Source organism: Lepisosteus platostomus, chromosome 14 (genome assembly GCF_059453375.1).
Source record: "Lepisosteus platostomus isolate fLepPlt1 chromosome 14, fLepPlt1.hap1, whole genome shotgun sequence".
In the NCBI taxonomy this organism is placed as follows: Eukaryota; Metazoa; Chordata; class Actinopteri; order Semionotiformes; family Lepisosteidae; genus Lepisosteus; species Lepisosteus platostomus.
Genome location: NC_142624.1, coordinates 6091982 through 6114836, shown reverse-complemented (window position 1 = coordinate 6114836; position 22855 = coordinate 6091982). Strand labels below are relative to the sequence as shown.

Genomic DNA, 22855 nt, shown 5'->3' with positions numbered 1-22855 from the left:
ATTTTCTGTCTGTTAAAAAAAGGCCCAATTTGCAGTGAAAATGTCAACCTGATTCCATACTGTATCTAACCATTGATTGTCTTTGATAACCTCAAAGAGGTGGCCCTAGATGTCTCTTTTTTACTTCAATGCAGGTAAACTACTATGGCATTTCAGCATATAAAATAATTTCTATGTTAACAAAGGACATCTAAAAGCAGCACTAAAGAGCAGCTGATTTCCTCGGTGGGGGGAATATGCTACTATGGCATTTCAGCATATAACATAATTTCTATGTTAATAAAGGACATATAAAAGCAGCACTAAAGAACAGCTGATTTCCTCGGTGGGGGGAATATGTAGCACAGATCACTTCAGCACGAAGCAGAGGAGAAAGAAGAATGTCCTACAGGTCACATACTCACCATGATCAGCCAGAAGAAAACTCACAGCAATAGAACAGTGAGCTTAGTCCTTAATCATGGAAATGCAATCGAAGAAATTAAAAGCTATACCAACTAGTTGAGAAACATGGCAGCCCACATCTCTGTCGTAACCCTTTTTGCCAGACCAGAAACAAAAAAAAAAAGCAGTTAGTGGGATTATTTGGTCTGCAAGTATATCCAAACATGCACTGTAGCAGCCAGAGTATCCAGAAAGAAAAACCCTGAGTCTAGTGGCCAACAGCAAAGGAAAGGGTGCAGTCTATCAGCTAGACTTGCCTCTTCATATCCCCGAGCTCAGTCTTTTTTCTTCATGTGCCAGTGGGCTTGAGCTGATCTTCAGCTTGGCTTAAACCAGAAGCTCGGTTCCCCCCGGTGAAAAAGGTTTTCTGCATTTTACGGTTTTCTGCATTTTTATTTCCTACATAGAGGAGTAATCTAGAAATGACAGTAATGAGCCTCTGTCGTGCAGAATTGGTGAATGAAAAATGACTTGAAGAATGAGTTGTCAGAGTCTATCAAATAAAATAAAGATGTGAAAATAAATGTAATAGGGTGGAAGCAAACAAGATCAGCCATTTTGGTAGGCATTCTAAACAAAACGAGTGGGGTCATTTAAGTTGATGCCCTGCTGCAGGCTGACAGTATGGACGTTGCAGTCTTCAGTCGCAAACTGAAGGAACGAGACATTCTCAGTCTTGAACACCGAGGATTACAAGAGGACCTCATGCCAGTAATCAAAATCCACTAAGGCATGGATGTTAACCCAGAGGATTTCTTCCAAATTAACCGTGAAACAGAGAAAAGGAGGCACTTGTTTTGCCAAAGGGTTGTGGGAGTTGTACCCAGCAGCTGGTAATGGGGATCCCCTCCACCACCACCACCACCACCAATGTGCAGGCCCCACCTGGAAGATGCAACAGCAGCCATAGTGCACCAGTACTCTCACTACACACCAGCTTATCGGTGGGGAGAAGACCAAAGTGATGAAGCCAGCTCATAGATGGGGGTTGTGCAAATGAAACTGGTGTTTCTCTAGGCATTCTTTTTGTATCCTGTACAAAAAGAAAGGGAAACCTAACTCTCTTGTCCTCTGTGCAGTCAAGGGTTGTCTGCAGTCAAAAGGCTTATGGGATGGCTGCAGCTCTGTTCCCATCAGCACCTTTGACAGAGGGTCTCCCAGCCCTCCTGAGCGCCATCGCTGAGGCTGAAAGCACCCTTCAGTGGAAACACCAGAAGCTCCAGGTACCGGCTGAGGAGAACCACCACAGTATCACTCATTAATGTTTTTTCTGTATAATTTGTTACACATTGTTAGTCACAGTAATTAGGTTATAGTTTTCACTAGCTTGTAGCTGTAATAATTTCATGTTTTTCAAAGAACAATTCTTAGTTCTCAATTCTCAGTTCTTAATGACCTTTTTTAGGCTACTTCATAAAGTAGGAATCAGGAAGTACTTGAATAGATCGGGTGAAATCAGTGAAAGCTGTCAGGGGGTGAGTCTTTATAGTCAGACACAATAATGCTGATTCTTTGATCAAACTTTTGTTTCCTAATGAACTTGATGTATCACAATTTGTTTTACATTATTATTTTTGCTTTTGCTTTTATGTTTTAATAAAGATTCTGTAAAAGTTTAGTCAATTTTAGTGTTGTTTCATGGAGCTTGTTTTATGTGCTAAATAACTGGCTTTTACTGGAAACAAGGATATATGTACTTTAGATCAGCTTCAATTGTAATAATAAATATTACTGCTTCTTGAACAGTGGTCCAATCACTAATAGGATCGTATGGGGATAAGGTACATTATGCGAGTATGAGACCTGGTTTCCCCCTTGAGAAATAACTAATTATTGACTAACTAATTGTAGAAGAAAGTGTAACGAGTTACATTTTTGTTAAGTTGAAATAACTGCGATTAAGTTTTTGCTCATCTTGCCCAAAGATTATCATGAAATGATTTCAAGCTGAAAAGCAGTAAGAAGAAACAACTCTTTTTAGCAGTTGTGTGCTGTAGCTCTAGTGTGCTCAGCCAATGTTAGCTGTCACACATACCCACTCAAACTTCAGAACTAAATATATTTCAAAAGTAACTTCCCCCACCACTGTGTCTGTGTTTGTGGGCACTGTTTAACAAATATGCCAGCAGCTATATCATCCTGCAGCTCTCAACTGGCAGCCCACTGAATGTAAGCAGGTGTAAACCTGACCAGTACCTCCAGGAAAAAACTAAGGTTGCTTTTGAAAGAGGTGTTAGTGGGACCAGTAGGGGGTGCTCACCCTGGGTCCTAATGCCCCAGTATAGTGACAGGCTCACCATACTGTAAACAAGGTGCCATCCTACAGATGAGATACGAATCCAAGATCTTGACTCTCTGTGGTCATTAAAAATCTTGCATTGCTCGGAATGTTACCCTGGTGTCCTCATTGGCCTTTACCAGTCATGGTCTCCTAATAATCCTCCATCTTCCCTACCGATGTTGATAACGGTAATAATAACATGAGCAATAATAATAATAATAATACAATTCTTGACATCTAAATATTTTGTTTCTAATTGAAAATTTGTCTCTTGTTGGCATACTTTTCAGGAAGCAGAAGTGTGTCTGAAAAAGGCAGTAACAGAACGAATGAGCGACCGCGAGGCACTCGAGCAGCGAATCAAAGAGCTGGAGCAGGAGGGGGAGGAGCTAATGGAAAGGTTGGAGAGAGAATCCCAGGTGCTGAGAGACGCACAGGAGTCGTTACAGAGGTAACATCAGCGCAGGACTTTTTTTTCCCCCACTTACTGGCTTCTCTGTAGGTCCTGAGGAGGCTGCCCTGTGAAATTCTGTGCCTTGTTACAGTGAGAAGGCATCGGTGGCCTCCTGCAAAAAACAGCTGGAAGAGATGGAGCGCCAGACTGAGGAGCTGAGGAGGGAGAACGAGTATCTGAGAAGGCAGAGAGAGAAAGAGGAGGAGGGGAGGAGAGAGCTGGAGAAGGAGAAAGAGAAATGGTACTTTTGCTTTCAGAAAAGCACAAAACATTTTTGACATTCCAAAGGAAACGAAGTGGCAGCACGGTCTCCTTCATTCCAGGTTCTACGAGATCCTAGCTCTTACACAAATTCTGTTGATGTAGTAGAAATATAAAGCATACGTTATCATTTTGAATTAAGTTTCACCCTCCTGTCCATTTAGATTTTTACAAAACAGGACAAGAAGCATGATGTACTATATCTAGCACCGATATGGAAAAAATATGTAAAATATGGAATGGACCAAGCTGCTGCCTTGTAGGAGACATTCCTGTATCACCATTAGTAGAAAAAGTGAAGGTTAATTGTGATTTTTATCATTATTGTAATGAACTGATGCAATGTCATGCTATGTGATGGGATTGCTACACTGTGGCAGGCTGCATGGTCAGGAGCTGGAGAACACCCAGTACAGCGAGAGAGAGGCCGAGAGGAGACAGGAGATACTGGCCTTGAAGGAGATGCTGGAGAAGGCTCGGATGGACAGAGTCCTGACCGAGCAGGAGAACAGTGAGCTGAAAGACGCGCTGTTCACGGTAACTGTGCTCATCCCAACTCTCTAATTGTCTCCTTTCCTTTCAGACGACTTTAGGAAATCATTCCATTCATCAAAAGGTAGAATTCCAGCCCCAGACTTTAGTGCTTATTTTCCTCATTTAAATTATGTATTTTTCCTGCGGGACAGGTAGTGAGTGAGGAGGTTTGGAAAAGAATCAATGTCTAAAGTGAGTCAGCTGACGTTGATCGGGCATGGAATGGTAGGGGTTGTGATGTGATTCCAGGAATCCTCTTCTTCCTGTATAATATCATGGGTTACTAAACACATATCCCCTGTGATGTACCCTGCTCTACCCACTTCAGTTTGCTATGTCACTGTGCTTGGGAGGCCACACTGTGGCTGATCCCTGGAGCCAGCATGGCATCTAGTACATGTGCCATGCCATGCTGTAACTGAGCTGATCCCTGGAGCCAGCTTGATGGTATCCGGTGTGTGTGCTGACATGCCAGTGCATGCTGTCACTGGGCTGATCCCTGGAGCCAGCTTGAAGTTGTCTGGTGTGTGCTGATATGTCAGTGCATGCTGTGACTGGGCTGATCCCTGGAGCCAGTATGATGTTTTGTGTGCTGATCACAGGAGCACTGCAGTCAAAGCAGCCATCAACTAAACTTCCAAGACTGAAGTGAAAATATGTGTCTATAGGTGTTTAAGATGCAGTTTAAGAAACTCATTATTATACTTAAATATTGCTTGAGCTGTGGACTACCACTATCTGTCCCTGCACATTTTGAACTGGAAACAAGTGGAAATGTGTTGTGTTTGCACTCTGCATGGCTAGCTTGGTATTACTTTACATTTCACTCCCATTTTGTGCAACGTAGTGTTGCTCATTCTCAATATCTGTTACACTCCAGACATCGCCCTCTTTCATCTGCTGATCTCTCCTCTCCCTAATCCACAAGTCTTGCTTTCTCAGTTCAAAGTGGAAACCTTTCAGCACATTGCTTCCCACGTGCAATTTCTTGTAATCAAACCAAGGTGCCGTTATCGCAGAGATTCTCTTTGCCACCTCTTGCATTAAAATGTCAGACTTTTTTGCCTTACTTGTCATTTTTTTCTCTGTAAAATCATCGTCTTTAGTTTTAACAGGCAGGTCTTGAAGACAACATTCTTCGTCTCCCTTCTTATCAACGCTTTTTGCTTCACTTGTTCTAACGCCATCATGACCACTGTCTCTTTCTGTCTGTGGAGGCCCGGGACTCTGTCTGTAGCCTGTCTGTTTCTCAAGACCAGCTAAAGAAGGATTTGGCTGACTCTCGGGATGCCTTGGAGAAGATGGCAGCACTGAATGAAGTACTGGCTGCAGACAAGAGAGACCTTAGTGCTCACATGCTTCAGGTCTGTGAAGGCATTTCTAGTACTCAGGCAGTGAACCCTCCCCTATAAGTACATCTTTTACAAACTCATTTGCAACCTTATTTCACTTTCTTTGTATAGCTCTGGCTTTTGGTCATCTACTGCACAGTGGCAAATATGGTGGCTGCAAGGACATTAGATGGAGCATAAAATTCTTTTATGTGTTTGTAAGATTTTTTTGTAATTAGAAATGCAATGCCTCTTCTTTTTTAAAAAGAAAAAAAAAGACTTTGGTGTCTATTGCTTTTAAAACCCCAGTTTGTTAAGGAGTTTTTTGATTTTACATCTTAAAAAAACTGTCCTGCAGGAAAATGAAGTGTGGCTTCTGTCTCTCACTTTTCATCTTGGATTTGTGGCAGCTGGAGACGGAGGTGACTAGTTTACGATCCCGGCTGGAGTCTCTGACGTCCGAGACCCTCTGTCTGAGGCGGGAGCTGAAGGCGGTGTCCGAGGAGGCGGGCGAACTCAAGGCCCAGCGGGCCACGAGCAAGGGCTCACTGCGTCAGGCCGAGGAGAGACAAGGCGAGCTGGAGAGAGAGGCTGTCAAGCTGAGAGAGGAGAGGGAGAGAGACCAAGAGAGACTGGAAGAGGTAGGCGACAATGGAAGTAGACACTATTTTCATTTGAGGAGGTTAGTCATGAGTGGTTCTCACAATAATAGCCTCCATTTGAGAGTGGCTTCAGTTGTTTCTGATTTAATATCGTGACCACTACTCAGCTATAGCAAGGATCTGCCAGAAGCAGTTCAGAATTGTTATATTGGGGTGAATAAGATGGGGAATTCTTACTTTACTGTGCATGACAAATAATATTATTAATAATTGCAGGCATTTGCAATGAAGTTAAAATCCCAAAGCATTTTACAATGAGGTTGGAACCCATTTCATCCACTACTGAAGAACCACACCCACTTAGGTGATGTAGGGCAGCCATTGTTCAACAGTACAGTACAGTTCAGCAGCACTGCAGATGAGGCCAAGCAGTGAGAAACTACTCCACCCCCCTTAAGGGGGATATTTTTGGTAGTTTTGATGATGCAAGCCCAAAGCCAATTTCACCAGGACACTGAGGTTAACACCTTTACTAGCCTGTGCTGGCACCTCCTTCTGAGGGTCAGAGCTATGAGATAAGCAAGCTGAGGATACAGCCATCTTTAGCCCATGCGCATTAACAGTTGTATATTTTCTGCTCCTGAGCATTTCGATATATGACTGGTAATGTCTAGAGGCTAGGACTCAAAGCTGCAAATGAGCTTTCCTTGGTTAAGCCTCTCTGGAACACCCAAATTCCCAGTTCTTTACAGTGACTACAGACAATAAATTAAATTTCAGTCAAACGGAATTTATCCTGAGTGCACTTTCATTTTCATTGGTAAACTCTTAAGGCACTCAGCCAGATGGTGTGTCTCAGGAAAATAAAACTTCCTTTGGGCTTTTACTTCATCCATTTTTAACCAGTGCCAATAGGAATTTGGACTATTAACGTCTAAAAATCTCACACACTGGGGTTTATTGATTCTAAAAAATTTTTTTTATTTAAGTTGAGAAATTAGCTTCTTTCAAGAAACTCCTGGATGACATCCTCCAGTCAGGACAAGAGGCACTTTTTTAAACAAAGAGGTGTGGAACGAGCTAACCAGCTGGAGCTGAAACTGTGGCTTGTATCAAGGAAATGGATCTAATCCGATGACCAATTAGCTGCTAACGGATAGGCTAGCTAGGCCTAAAGGCCACCTCGAAAGTGTAGTCGATCTTATCGTCTCATTGGATAAAGTGTTTTCTTGTGGAAATTCATCATGTCCTATAGTTTCATCCATCCATCCATTTTCTAACCACGTCTTCCAATTCTGGGTCGTCACAGGGCAGCTGGGGCGAATCCCAGCAAGCAACGGGCACAAGGCAGGGTACACCCCGGGCGAGATGCCAGTCTATTGCAGGGCACACACACACAGAGACACGCATGCAGTCACACCAGGGCCAATTTTCCCAGCAGCCAATGAACCTAACTGTGTGTCTCCGGACCGTGGGAGGAAACCGGAGCACCGGGACACGGCGCGAACATGCAAACTCGACACAGATAGTGACCCAGGTCTAGAACTGAACCCAGAGCCCGAGAGCAATGCTATCCAGTGCACCACCGTGCCACCCCTGACAGTTTTATATTTAATGCTTTGTCTTTTGAACAACTTTCCTCGGTCTCGTACGGGATAGTCAGCCGATAAAAACTGAGCCATGAAAGCTGAGGAGAAGCTTTTTCCATCCACCCAGCTGTCCCGGCTCCACGGCGCCGCCTGTTCGGAGCTGCAGGCTCTGCGGGAGGAGCTGAGCCGGATCTCGGCGCTCCAAAGCCGCGCAGAGCGGGAGAAGGAAGCTCTGCTCCGGGAAGGAGAGAAACTGGAGGCCGGGATGAGGATTCTGGAGAAAGAGAAAGAGGGACTGGAGGACGAGAGACAGGAGCTCAGGTAAAACACGACTGCCCTTACAGTACCTTACTGTGAGTGTGGCAATATGTTGTGTCCTGTCTTCATCCAAAAATGTAGTTGCCTTTTAATTAGATTGTGCACGGTTTTTAACCGTTCCAAGAATAAGTGACTCAAAAGATTCTATAGTTAAGTTTTTAAGAAAGATATAAATTCTTAGCGTGGTGAATGTCATACTCCACACCATTGTAAATAACCAAACAGAATATCTTATGGTTAATAGTTTTTAACTTCTATGGAGTCTTTCTTTGGAGTTTATTCCAACTGCTACTGCTAAGAAAATATTTTCTTAGATTTTCTGCTTTGTTTTTTTTTTTTCTATTTTGAGTTATACTGTCCTCATACTGTGCCCTACTGACTTGTAATCTGTTATGAGATAATACCCACCACAAATGTTTTCCATTAAAAAAAACATCATTTGCATAAGTGACTTTCTTCACACTGTGCATTTGTGTCACTGGCACTGAACGGTGTCAGATACAAATGTTCACACCATTCAGAACTTAGTATGTCGACCTCTGTGTTCAGCCAAACTTCTCGTAAATATGTCACACTATTATCTTTACCTTATTGCAACAGATTTAGATTCGTAGCTGCGCTATTGTTTCATCTTTAGTGTAAACGACACCGCAGATGTGCATAACTGTGGTTTTTAATCTGAGAAAATGTACGGTCGGGGAGTTCTGTGTCAGATAAATTTGCTGTGAAACCTCCACAGGTCGCATGTTGAGTCTCTACAGGTTCAGCTCTCAAACACCAATCAGAGGAACTCCAACCTGGAAATACTGCAAGGCCAACTGGAGGTCAAAGTTCAAACGCTACTTCAGGCAAAGGAAGTTCTGCAAGGTATCGTAAACAGACTACTTAGCCTTGGTAGATAGACTACTCAATCTTTGATTTGGTAAAGAGTAAAACAATTACCATGTCATGGGGGTGAATATATTATCATCGGTGTCTTCCAAAGTCCAAACTGATCTGTTCCTCCGAGGAAGATCCAGACAGTTTTTTTCAGCGTCATACACAGTTGCACAAACACCTCAGAGACCACAAACCCCTTCAATATGAGTGTGACAGGGTAAGGTGTCAGAATGCCTCTTGTTTCTAGGTGAGATCCAATGCCTGCGCGCAGAGCTGGAGAGCGAGACTTCCCGGGCAGAGCAGGAGCAGGAGAGACTACAGAGGACGACGGAGCAGAGCCGGAGAGAGACGGAGAACCAAGAGAGGGAGATCCAGAGGCTCCTGCAGGCCCTGAGCACGCTGGAGGACAAGAGGAGGAAGGAGGACGAGGCGAGACAGGGGGAGAGGGAGGGCTGGCAGAGAGAGAGGGAGGAGCTGAGTTCAGAGCTGGGGGAGCGAGATGGGGAGGTGGAGACGCTGGGGAAGAGGCTGGAGGCCCTGCTGCGAGAAAAAGAGGAGCTGACGGCGAGGGACGCCGAGATCGAAAAGCTCCAGGCGCGGTTGGGAACAGAGCGCAGGGCCAAGGACGAGAAAATCAAAGAGATCAATGAAGACGCCGCCAGGCTGGGAGCTAGAGTGCAGGCTCTGGAGCAGGAGAGAGAAGGGCTGAGGGGCAGAGTGGAGGAGCTACAGGCTCTGGAGGGGCAGGCACGCGCACTGGAGCAGGACAAAGAGGAGTTCTCGGCACGGCTGAGGCAGAAAGAGCTGGCCCTGAGGGACCGGGAGGTAGAGATTGAGAGCTTAAAGACCAGGTTGCTCGATCTGGAGGGAGAAAGAGGCAGGTTGGCGTCGGCCCTGCAAGGGAGAGAGGGCCTGGAGGGCAGATTGGCCGCACTGGAGGAGATCAACTCAGAGATGAGGCAGAGGGAGCGATTGATACAGCAGGCCCTGAAGGAGGAGGAAAAGAAGGTGCAACAGAGGGCGGAGGAGATGGAGCTCCTCAGGAGCCTGGGGAGAGAAAGGGAAGACAAGCTAAGGAGGGACCTTGGACAGAGCGACTCCGAGGTAGGCCGGCTGAAAGCCAGGGTGGAGATACTTGAAAGAGAGCAGGAAAGAGACAGAACACAGGTGGAAGAGCTCCAGAGGCAATCCGAAGGTCAGAGGGCCCTCCTGAGGGACAAGGAGGAAGAAGTGGAGAGGCTGAAGGGAAGACTGCACAGGGAGAAGGAAGAGGTGTCCGTAAGCGTCCGGCAGGGGGAGGAAGAGGCCGCGAGGCTGAGGGTTAGAGTCCACGAGCTAGAAAGACTAGCAGAGGGGCTGAGCAGCCAGCTCTGGGAAGCAGAGAGCCAGCTTGAGAGGGAGAGAGCTCTCTGGATGGAGAAAGAAGAAGAGCAGAAGAGTGCAGTTGAGGAACTTGAGAACGCAGAGGGAGAGGTGAGGAGGCTGAGCGAACGACTGGATGAGAGCGAGAGGGAGCGGATGAGAGTTTCTCGGTGCGTCGAAGAGCGGGAGGGAGAGGTGGCGAGTTTGAAGGAGAGAATGGAAGAGAGGGACAGGGAGATGGAGAGGATTTTGGAGCGGCTCGGACAAAGGGAGGGAGATTTGGAGGAGTTGAGAGCAAGGTACGAGGAAAGTTCCCGCAAGTGGGACGAGGTCTCCCAGTCCGTCAGAGAGCGGGAGCAGGAGATGGAGAGAGTTAAGGAAACGGCATGTATGATGGAGAAGGAGCGGGAAGGCATGGCATCTCGGCTGAGTGAGAGGGAGACCGAGATTGAGAGGCTGAACAGGAGAGTTGGAGAGGTGCAGGAGCTCCAGCGAACTTTGTTGGAAGAGAAAGGGGGACAAGTGAAGCTGCTGGGAGACCGTGTGCAGGACCTCGAGGCTGAAAGGGATCGTCTTCTCGCTGAGATCCGAAGGAAGGATGGAGAGGCTGCTGCTCTGACGGACGAGATTGAGCAAGCATGCCGAGAGAGAGGGAAGATGAGTGACTCCCTGAGGCTGCAGGAAGAAGAGATGCGAGAGCTGAAGGAGGTGGAGGAGGCCAGATTATCAGAGATAGATTCTTTGCAGAAGCGAGTGGGAGAGATTAAGCAGGAACTGGAGAAGACGAGAGCAGAAGTGCGCGAGAAGCGGCAGGAGAACGCGAAAATGCGAGATGGGCTGCAGGACAGCATTCGAGAGATGGAAACCTTCAAGGAGCTACTGAAAGGCAGCCACCAAGAAGGGGAGAAGCTGAGGACTCTTTTGAAAGAGAAGACGGAGGAATTAGTGAGGGGCAGAGAGGAGCATTTGAGAGTAGCCAGGCAAGAGACTGAGGAACTGAGGAACAGGATAAAGATCCTGGAGCAGGAGAGGCAGGAGCTGCGTTCTCAGCTGCGACAGAGAGACAGAGAGGTGCTGAACGAGAAGGAGGCGAAAAGCAGAGAAACGGGCGCCCTCAGGGAAAGACTGGAGGAGGCCCAGGAGGAGGAGAAAAGGCTTAGGGCTGCGCTGAGGGACAGGGAAAGTGAAGTGGCCAGACTGAGGGACACGGCTGGGAACCTGGACCAGCAGAGGGCTGTTTTTAGTTTGGGGATCACGGAAAGGGACATGGAAATTACTGGTCTGAGGGAGACGGCTAAGGAAATTGAGAGAGAGCTGGACGTACTCAAAGAAGAAAAGAGCCAGGAAGTAGAACGATTGAAGGAGCGCATGGTCACCCTTGTGAAGGAAGGAGAAGAGAAACTGGGGAGACTGGAGAGGGAGGCTGCAGTTCAGAGAGAGGAGGGAAGGGAACAGTACCTCAGGGAGCAGCAGCTGCGGCGAGAGAGGGAGTCCGAGATCGAGCGGCTGAAGACGATTGCCTCAGAAAAAGAAAGGCGATTGGAGCTGGTATCTAAATCTCTGAAAGAAAGGGAGGAAGAGGTGGGGAGGCTGACGGAGAGTAGGGAAGAGACTGAAAGAGAGAGGGCCAGGGTGTTGGCACGCCTGAAGGAGCGAGAGAGAGAATTTGAAAGGCTGAGGGAGAGAGTGGAGGCACGGGAGAAGGTGGCCGTGGAAGGCAGCCGACGCGAAGCCCTTCTGAGGGAGGAGATGGAGGTGGAGAAGCGCCGCATTTTGGAACTGGAGACTGAGAAAGAGAAGCTGAGGGCCCGAGAATCCCAGCTCTTGAAAGAAGCTGCAGAGAAGGATAATGAGGAGTCGAAAAGTCTGATCGCTGCGCTGGAACGAGAAGAGAAGGCGAGGGTCACCCTGCGCGAGAGAGACAGGGAGCTGCTGGAGCTGAAAGACAGCTTACAGACCCGGGACAGGGAACGGGAAGACTTCCTCTCAAGGACGGAGGAAGAGACGAAAAGGCTGAGAGGGAGGGTGTCTTCCTTACTGGTGGACAAGGAGGAATCTGCTCAGGTCCGCAGAGAATTGGAAGCAGAGGTGCGTGTGCTGAAGGACAGAGCCGAGGAGCTGGTGAGAGACAGAGAGCGGTTGCGGAAGGCACTGGAGATGACAGAGGGGACTCTAATCGAATGGCGTGAGCGCATTAAGGAGCTGGAACAGGAGCCAAAGGCCTCAGCAGCACCTCAGCTTCTGCAGGTCAGTCAAACACATGCCCGTTCTCTATCTACCCTTATACTCTCTGTAGTGGAGTGCATTTCTTTAGCATTTCTGGGAACAGTGATATTTAATCTAGCTACTGTTATGCATGATTCATCAAGGGGCCGTGTAGGCCTTAGGCCCCATACAAAACTCTTTTCACCAAGAAGCTTTGCGTTATCTACAACATTTACATAAATTTATAATATGTATTGTTGACATTATCAGGCACAATGTGTTTTGGTTTTTTTATGAAACCCACAAGGCTGCTCATTCCGTGCATCATCTGAGCAGGACAATCTAAATTGTTTAGCAGGAGACACTATACGTGTTGTTATGAAGATCCATTCGGAAGCATCGCCATTTGATTCTAGGGTACCCACCGAGATGCGAATAATGCAGATGGGCATATAGTGAAGTTGTGATTATTTGTACCATGTGGAAAATCTTTGAGTGTATAATGATGCTGGAATGTGCAGTAACAGAGGCTAAAACTAACAAAACAGAGTAAGTGTGATGAAAAGTATCTCTTTGCCTACATTCTTAGTTTTACGACTCTGATGTTCTCAAAGTTAAAATGAAATAATGCTCACATATTTAGTTATTCAGAAACCAGAAAGTCCTCAAGATTTACCAGAGTGCATCAGGTAGCTGTTTAAACCCAAAACATGTTCCTAGGGGGACATGCCCATAGATCACTACAGGATTATGTCTACCTCATGAGTGGTATTCCAGAAAATGTCTGGAATAGGTGGCAAGTCTAACATTCATATGCAGTTATGCCCTTGGGCATTATCATCACAAACGCAATGTCCTTCTAACCCATCCCAACACAGAAGTGTCGTTTTTGATGTTGATTGATTTATATAGGCAGATATAATATTTCTCTGAATTTCTTCAGCCATTCTGTAGTTGATCTGCTTTTATGCTTCGGACCTTTGTCTTTCTGCACGTTTTGGTGTCTTTTCAGTTCGTACAGCATAAGTTGGGCAGGTGCCCACGACACAGCATGAGTGGAATTGGGGGGGAAACATCTTTGTGAGATGGCGGGGGGGGGAGTCAGATTCCAAAGTACTGTCTGTGAAAAATGAAAAGAAGCAGAAGGAGAACGAATGAGTGGTATCTGCTTTGGGAGGGGGAAGGGGCGAGTGGGGTAGAGATGGCCTTGGGCCCGGCGCCAGGAGTTCAGCTGTAGTTTGTGTTTGATTCCCGAAGGAGGAGAAGGACGCCTCTCCACCAGAGGGCGCCTCTGCCCCGGAGAGGCTCCGTGCCATGCAGCAGGCCGTGGCCCAGCTGGAGCACGACAAAGAGCATCTGGAAGCAGAGAGGAGGCGTCTGGAGCGGCGCGTTGAACGACTGAAGAGGGAGCGAAGCCAGTTGAGAGAAACCCTGACTCAGGTGCCCCCTCGATCAGATAAGATAAGATCACTGTATGAGCCATATACAATTCCTTGCATTAGGAATTTGTCTTTTCGCATACCCCAGTTTGCTCTCCATGAGACACACAGGCACACAGACAGGGAGAGACAAGCTTGGGGTCAGAGCGCAGGGTCAGCCATTTATACGGCGCCCCTGGAGCAGCTGCGGTTAAGGGGCTTTGCTCAGGGGCCCAACGGAGTAGGAGTCCTCTGCCGGCCGCGGGATGTGAACCTGCAGCCTTCCAGCCACAGATCCTTAGCCACAGTGCCACCGCTCTGCGGTTCTTTAAGAACTGAGAGAACAGGTTTCCCATTGATCTGTCTGTCTATTTGTGTGTGATTATCTGTTCTTTCTGACAGTCCATTAACGTCTAACCCATATGCAGCCTCATCTTTCTCTAATAGTGTATATAGATTAAAATGAAAGGAGCAAACCCTTGTCAAGTGCTGGGATTTACAGCTGTGCTTGCCCTCTTTTAATATATTCCTGCCCGACGATTTCCTTTCTTCAGCATCTAACACATTTTTCAAATGACCTTTACATTCAAAAACACAAAGCATTATTCATATTCTTGACATTTTACTTAGCCATTAACTTTATTATTTATTTCTTGTTCCAGCATAAGTGTATGGTGGTTGTCTTACTGGCGCAGAATTCCAAGATTAATTCCCAGAGCTGTAATTCCTAGATCTTTATTCTAACTAATACGAGTAGTTGACATATTCCAATTGTTTTGACTATATTATTTTTTTTTAATCTAGGTACATTAAAGGAAGCACATTATAAATTAATGCCTTCGATGGTTTAGTTGTAGTTAATTAATATCAAGTTTTAATTGCAACAGTTACTGTACTGGTGGATCTGATGACCTTAGGAATGTGTCACTAATTTTTTCTTTTCAGTTGTCCGAATCCAAATAAAGTATGCCATGTTTATTATACAGAGCGAGTAGTTTGTTCTGTGCAGCTTTCAAATTCACAGAGCCTTATTCGCATGACTGCTGAATTACATTGCTGCCAAAGCAATAGCAATTATCATGAAACCCTGTCTTTTTTAATTAGGTGGAGGAGGAGAGATTAAGACTGCGACACCAGCTGTCACACTCGGACTCAGCGAATAAAAGTCAGGCCAGCTCCGAGGTCAGTAAACAAAGAGTTTAGTCTTACTTTAAATGAAAGTCTGAATAACTTAACTTCATTTCTTTAATATCCTTTAATGCTTGTACAATTTTCATGTTCTCAAGTGCTTAAAACGAATAACATCTAGCTGTGCCTCGATCACTCTGGTACAAAGATTCAACCATAAATATGCTAAATAGGGAAAAAGATAAATTGAAACGCCCACACAGCTTTTAGCCGACATTTGGTCTATAACTGCAAAAAACATGCATAAACCTCTGGACCTTTGTTATGATAACACCTGAGCAAAAAGAACCACAGCAGGATACAAAAGCGAATCCTTACTCCTCATCGCCTGGAGATCAGTTATAGGCGTGCTGAAGAGACAGTACTGTGTGGATAAACCAGTGTTGAATGCCGTTTTTTATGTTTTCTGTTTGAAAGTCCTAAAGACTAAAAAAGACTCTTAACACAAAAACGCATAAACTAAAAAAGACCCATTAAGTCTTCTGAGGTCTGAGGTGCTCCTTTCCACTTCTGTCCAAAACAAAAAAATGGAAAACAGACATTTCGTTTTAAAACAAAACTGCAGACAGATCGTTTCATTTACATTTACATATGAGAAGACCCAACTATAGCTGCTAAACTCTCAAAGGTACACTTCTTTTTGCTAATTAAAAAAACTTACAAACAAAAGTTTGCGTATGGATACACTGGAATTATTTCATGTGGAATAAAGATCACCCAAACTATCTTTTACAGTTCTTTAATAATAATAATAATAATAATAATAATAATAATTATTATTATTATTATTATTATTATTATTTAATTAAAATAGGCTTTTCCAGACTATTTTATTATTTTAATAGTATTTTACCTGTTTTCAGGTTTTTTATAATAATAATTGCTTACACTTATATAGCGCTTTTCTGGACACTCCACTCAAAGCGCTTTACAGGTAATGGGGAATCCCACTACCACCACCAATGTGTAGCCCCCACCTGGATGATGCGATGGCAGCCATAGTGCACCACGCATCAGCTATCAGTGGGGAGGAGAACAGAGTAATGAAGCCAATTCAAATAGTTGTGTTGTAGATCTGCTTGTATTCTTAGGAGCTTTGTCTCGCTGCACTTTCGGCTGAGCTTCAGCTGACGAATGGATGACCCGAGTTTCTCCTCCAAAATTGGCTAATTCAATGCCGAATTTGCAATTCTCTCTGATGGCAAGTCATCCAGGGCCTGAGGCAGAAAATCATGATACTCCCACCACCATGCTTGATGGTAGGGATGAGGTTCTTCTGTTGGAAGGCAGGGTTTTGGGCTTTTTCAACCCAAAACATTTGTCATTAGGGCCTAAAATTCAATTTGTGACTCATCTGTAAGCTAAAGATCAGTCCAGTAACCTTGTGAATCCTCCTGCTGTTCTTTGGCAGAAGTGAGACAGATAGGAATGTCCTTATTAGAGAGAGCATTGGTTTCTTTTTGGCTTTCCTCCCATGAAAACCTTTCCTGTTCATTTTTCACTGAACTCTGCTGCAGCAAAAGAGCTCTACAGATGCTTAGTTGTTGTTAGCCTGGGGGGGTTTGTGACTTCACAGGTTGCTTTTAGAGAGATTTTGGCAGGACATTCTGTGTGGAATCACTATGATCTTGAATATTTAACAAAAGGGTAAAGATTGTCAGCTCTCGGGCATTTCATAATGATTAAAAAATTAACATAATCCTCCAAAAACTAAATGTCTCATTCAATTTGAGTGATAACTATGTTTTGTAATAGATTTATAACACTAACTTGTTGGACTCTGTACTTTAAAGATGACTTGTTTTCAGTCACACATAGAAACAGTGGAACTGAGGGAATTAATAGCATATAGCTTTTTTAATTGTATGAATATTTAGGCATGACTACCTATTTTCAGTAGTTTATTTTTAAAACATTGCAGTTTTTCAAAATCTCAAACCTACAGACATTTTCCAGGCTTGTCTATAAATATGAATATTAAGTCATAAGTCAGATTGGTCATACTGTAGTTGTGACAAGTAAAACTTCCCTTAGACGGGCTTTTTTCTGTTTGCATACATCCATCCGCTTTCTAACTGCTTGTTCCAGTACAGGGTACCAGGGGAATCTGAGCCTATCCCAGCAAGCAACGGCCGAAAGGCACACACTCACACCTGGGCCAGTTTTCCTAGAAGCCAGTTATCCTGCCAGTTTATCTTTGGACTGTGGGAGGAAACCCACACAATGGGAGAACATACGAACTCCACTCAGATAGCACCCCTGATCTGGAACTGAACGCAGACCCCCCAACACTGTGAGGCAGTGCGGGCCACTGTGCCTCTGTACCTTCCTTTCGTATTCCTTTGTAGTAATTCATGCTGCCTGGGTGGCACAGGGATATGAATAAATACACTATCTGCTGTGGCAGTGGGCAGTAGTCCTCTTAAGTAGTACTGTCATGTGTCTGCAAACGGGAATAACCAGCTAAATTAAGGCTTCCTGTCCACTCCTCCAGCAGGTGCAGTCTGAAGAAGAGCAGATGGGTAGACTGAGAGCTCGGGTCAGAGAGCTGGAGGAGCAGGTAAGAAGAGAAAATGTTCTGAGCACAAGCAGGCAGCAGTCCCGAAGGACAGTGAAAAAACGTTCCCCGATACCGTAAACCCCGAAGCAGGGTCACAGCAAACAAAATAGCTTCTGCTTCAAATAAAAGATGCTAATGGAAAAAGGTTGTCGGGAAGAAAAGGGGGTGTGCTTTCAAAACACAGATGATTGAAAGAAAACTTTTCAAAATATGTCAAATCAGTCCATTGTGCTTTGACTTTGCTTTCTTTGCCAGTGTTGTATTCCACAAGGATATCATTATTTTATTGTTGATTTTAGATTTGTTTTGCTCATTAGCTCCTGAACCCTTCACTCTAATGATTTGTAATTCGCTTAAATCAAAGCATCACAAGCATTTCATTTCATTCCCGGCACGTAGTTAACGAGCACTGCTAGGATTGTGATCTGTTGTGTTGCTCATAGATAGTAAGCCCTTGTTCAGTCATCACTGCTTTGAGCCTGTGCTGATGAGACATTTCCATGGTAGCTTCAGAGCAAGACTGAGGCGTCTTCAGTCAGAGCCACCCTCCCAAGCCTGACTCTGGGCACTGATACATCGTTTTTATCTTCTGGATTCTGTGGAGAATCAGTAAAAAAAGCAGAGGCACATTTTGGGAGCTGTGGTTAAAACTATAGACTTTAAATCCGGAGATGTAATGTTAATATACAGTACTCTCGTGAGCCCTTGTTTAGAATATTGGGTTCATTTTTGGTCACTAACATGCGGAAAGATATTTCTGCATTTTAAATGCAAAAATGACAATAGCCATTTCCTTGCCCAGAGTGATCCAGCTACCCTGTCATGTTATTGAAGCTTATGTCTTTGCACCTTTGACACAACAGTCAGATGCGATCCTTGATAAGCTAGAAATGCTGAATGGTATAATCATGACAGTATTCATATTCATACCCAGCAATGTCTTGCATCCCCAGTCGGGCTTTCTGTGGATGCCCACTGAACTGGTTTTTAATGTGGCAGAAAATAAACCAAAACCATACTCACACATTTCAGGTTGCTTATCGAGGTAGCACTTTTAACATTTAGAGGATGCTGCTTTCTTTTGGGAATCACGCAGGTTACTGTCCAATGCCTGGCTCTGCACTGTTGGATAAATGTTCCAGCCATTCCCATGAAACACACATACTTCCCTAGTATACATGCTCTGGATCTACTGTATATAGCACCAATGTGTCTCAGTCTTACTGTAAAAACCTCAGAAAATCAGTAGTCAAAAATCAAGCAGCATGCCTGGTGTTGTGCTGTAATGGTTTTGAATTTACCAGAACAATTAGAAATTGGACCAGCAAATTGTAAAACGTGATTTTGTGGTTACTAGGAATTATAGTCACACAAAAAAATCAGAAAACAGATTCAGAATATATAATAGACAATTATATTATTACAACAGCAAACCTGTATACAATAATCAGTCTGTCTTGGTGTAAATGGCTGATTATTGATGTAGGGATTACAAAGATAGGTATAACATCACAGTTAAAATACATTAACTATAGAATTTATGGTCCAGCTCGTAAGTTAATTCAGTCCCTTCATAGGTCATTAACACTCATAATCTTGAAGCAAACATCAAATTATGAAACTCTATCAAACACGTATGGAATAATAGATTCTCAAGATTTCTAATGTAAATATCGATATTTTACTCGTCCTAGAGCAACACACTGGCCAGGCTGTTAGAGGGTAGGATTTGGAAACTCTGCAGACTGACAGCTGGTTGTTACTTGTTTATTTACAGAGTACGCAGTCTGCATTGTGCTTCGCAGTTGCTGTGGACACAGTTTTTATGTCTGTGTCCATGACATGCGCTCAGAGATTTTCTCTCCCTTTCTTGCAGGTGCATTACCTCAGATTAACTCTGGCCATTGATTTTCAAGAGAGGGCCGAGTTCATCGAACGCGCTTCCAGAAACAACCAGTGGTTGCTGGGCCTGAGGCAGGACCTGAGTGACTCTCTGGCACAGGTGTCGAAGAAGCCCCTCCCCTCGGTAATGGAGATGGAAACTCAGCGATTGGACAGGAGTCTGAGGGAGGAGGAGCTCCGCTTGTCCCTCAGCCAATCGTAAAAGAGCAGGAAGCAAAAAAAGGCTAAGGCAATTTTGCACTGAAGATGGAAATAATTTAACACCTTTTAGTTGACTTCTCCCCCCCGAAAAACGTTTACCAGTTTACTTACAGCTTCCTTGTTTAAATGCACATCCTGTTTCACGCATACAGTATGGGTTTTGAAGCACAAAGTCTCTTGAACTACCTGTCAGACACAGATAACTTAATTACATGTGACTTCTGTCCTCTAACAGTATATTCACTAGAGTATGTACAGTATATGAATTAAAAAAACCTGTTCTGAGGCAGCCTGTGTGTACACTTTTATATGCTTGACATAGGATATGATATTTACTGTAACATTAATTTAGAAAGTTCTCATAAGCTTGAAAGTGTCCTGTATGAATTTGTAAATAGTTTACCTTATTTATATTGTATGCACAGTACCTTATAAACCAATTTAACCCCTGTACATCCTAAGATCTTAACATTTTTTTATTTTTGTAATTTAATGACTTTTCCTGTAAATGTAAAAAATCCTAAATATAATATTTTCTTTATTTTTTAAATATGTTGTCTATTTTTTGAAGGAGTGGGGTGCAATAGGAATTTAGCAGGGATTTGTCATTCTTATAAGTTAATATAGCTTCAAGTTATATAGTCATTGACATTCTTTTAATTGATATATCATCTAAAGTGGAGTGTTTTTCATAAAAGACCAAGGTTTAGTTGCCTTTTAAGACACATGGGTCGAGTGAAGAGCCAATTCTTAATTTCTAGTGTGGCAAGTGTTTACAGTGGTTTCAAGACAGTGAGTGTAGTGTGTGACATTACATATTGTAGAACTGCCAAGACGGAAGACATTCACGTTGAACTTCTTCCACCTGTTTTGCTTTTAAAGGACTTGATAGCCAGAGTATAAAGGATGCAGGAATCCTAAAAGGCTTCACAGTCACCAGAGCAACTACAGGACTGAAGAAGCCATTCCACACCTCTGCCTGTCAATGCTGACCCTAGGTTGGACTCCAAGGATGAGGGGGTGAACTTTAGAACCCATAAAGTGTAACTATAAGAAGTGAAGAATTGAATTCAAAGAGGTACTTATTAAAAAAAGTGTTCATTTTTCCATATTACTTATTAAAAAAGTTTTCTACATTACGTTTTGCTAGGTAGTGTGGCACAGTGGTTGACACTGCTTTGCACTACTGTGGTCCTAGGTTCAATTCCAGAGGTGCTGTCTCCATGGAGTTCGTATGTTCTCCCTGTGTTTACATTTGTTTCCTCCAGGTGCTCCGGTTTCCTCCCACGGTCCAAAGACTGGTAAGTTAATTGGCCTCTGGGAACATTAACCCTAAATGTGAGGGTCTCTGTTGGTGGCTGTGCTTCTGGCCTGCGATGGACTGGCGAAGTGGACGGAGGGGTTGTGGGAGTTCTACACAAAGACAAAATGAACAAGGTCCTGCTTTTAGAACTTTTAGATGTTAAGGACGCACAACAACCTTTGGGAACGATTTTGTTTCCATTTGAGAAAGAATGTTATTCCATCACGAAGGCAGAAATCTGGATAGCATGTCGTTAACACAGAGACGTATTCTGGATATTTACAGCTGGATACATTATTTCCTAAGGGAATGAATGTGGAATTAGGTTTTGCCCCATTTCTTTTGAATCAATATTTCATTATACTACAATAGTGGTATGCCGTAATGTTTTATGGACTCACTTTTTTATATCTTTAGCATTCAATATGACATATTGGTAATATCTAATGTATTATATTTAGAGTGTTTTCATCTAACAATAATTTTCCTTGGAAGAACCAATGTGCAGAATTATTATGAATGCCCTGGGGACTATAATTGTGTTTGTCAATAACCAAAACAATGCGTACAAAGTCAAGCTGTAACCTGAACCTCGCACTGCTGTTAAAACAGCATGTGAGGAAAGGAAATCTTTCTTTTTCACTTCACTGTCCAAGTATAGCTTTTCCTCAGTCAAGATGTTAAAGGATAGAATCAGAAACAGAAATTGTGGGGCTGATGGATTCTATCCGGCTGGGCTACCTAATACCCTTAAGTAGGTACTTGCATTTAGAATCAACTATTCTAAGGCCAGCCAAGAAATTTAAAGGGAGGGTGCCAACATAGAATTCAAACAGCGATAATAAAAATTCCTGATAATTCCAGACTGTTTTATTATTTTAATACTATTTTATCTCTTTTCCAGACCTTTTCTATAATAATAATTGCTTACACTTATATAGCGCTTTTCTGGACACTCCACTTTAAGCGCTTTACCGGTAATGGGGAATCCCACTACCACCACCAATGTGCAGTCCCCACCTGGATGATGTAAGGCCAGACATAGTGCGCCAGTACACTCACCACACATCAGCTATCAATGGGGAGGAGAACAGAGTGATGAAGCCAGTTCAGAGATGGCGGCTATTAGGAAGCCATGATTGGTAAAGGCCAGTGGGAAATTTGGCCAGGACACCGGGGTAACACCCATACTATGTTGGAGAAATTCCATGGGATGTTTAATGACCACAGAGAGTCAGGACCTCAGTTTTATGTCTCATCCGAAAGACGGCGCCTTTTTACAGTATAGTGTCCCCGTCACTATACTTGGGCATTAGAACCTACACAGACCGCAGGATGAGCGCCCCCCCACTGATCCCAGTAACAGCATTCACAGGAAGGTTTTCCATCCAGATACTGGCCAGGCTCATACCTGCTGAGCTTCAGTGGGCTGCCAGTTGTGACTTTCAGGCTAATATAGCTGCTGGATTTGGAATATATATGAAATCATGACTGTGAAGTGTGAATTAACGTTTATTCATGCTGAGCACAAATTGTAAGGACATTAAAAGAAGATGAAAACCTGCATTACTGCATGGACTTTGTGTGCTTTTCCCCACGTTCACGTGGTTTCCTCTTGCACTCCAAAGACATGCTGGTAGGTGAATTGGCTTCTGGGAAAATTGGTCCTGGTCTGAGTGAGTGTGTGTTTCTGTCTGCCTGCCCCGCAATGGACTGGTGTCCCATCCATGATGTGTCCTGCCTTGCACCCATTGCTTGTTGGAATAAGCTCCGTCTCCACCCGAACTGCAAGAAGTGGTTAGAAAATGGATGGATGGAAAGCCATTGATAACGAATGGTGAATATCACTGAGTGAGGAGATGGCAGGTTCAGGCAAGATGGCTGTTCTAGTCTGAATTACATTTCCCAGATGGCTGTGGGAAATTTTTTGTTGCCCACAGTCTCCTGAAGGTATGGTATAGTAGGTGAAGGCTAAAAACTAGGAAGCTGAGGCTTCTAGAAGAGTGAACATTTTGGGTGTCTC

The 22855-nt window shown here is 44.1% G+C and overlaps 1 protein-coding gene across 3 annotated transcripts in view; it reads left to right on the top strand.

The window, feature by feature from the left end:
• Nucleotides 1–20079, top strand: part of LOC148648789 (uncharacterized) — a 31095-nt gene extending 11016 nt beyond the window's left edge. For 2 of the 3 annotated variants that reach the window (XM_088606718.1, XM_088606720.1), the window contains 13 exons: nt 1524–1667; nt 3016–3176; nt 3271–3420; nt 3821–3977; nt 5192–5338; nt 5716–5946; nt 7624–7817; nt 8554–8681; nt 8941–12302; nt 13518–13700; nt 14783–14860; nt 17361–17426; nt 19303–20079. In XM_088606718.1, the coding sequence (XP_088462844.1) occupies nt 1524–1667; nt 3016–3176; nt 3271–3420; nt 3821–3977; nt 5192–5338; nt 5716–5946; nt 7624–7817; nt 8554–8681; nt 8941–12302; nt 13518–13700; nt 14783–14860; nt 17361–17426; nt 19303–19530 (5229 nt within the window). In that variant the 3' untranslated portion in view covers nt 19531–20079. The remainder of the gene's footprint in view (nt 1–1523; nt 1668–3015; nt 3177–3270; nt 3421–3820; nt 3978–5191; nt 5339–5715; nt 5947–7623; nt 7818–8553; nt 8682–8940; nt 12303–13517; nt 13701–14782; nt 14861–17360; nt 17427–19302) is intronic. The other variant, XM_088606719.1, reaches the window with a different exon arrangement.
• The last annotated feature ends 2776 nt before the right edge of the window (nt 20080–22855 follow it).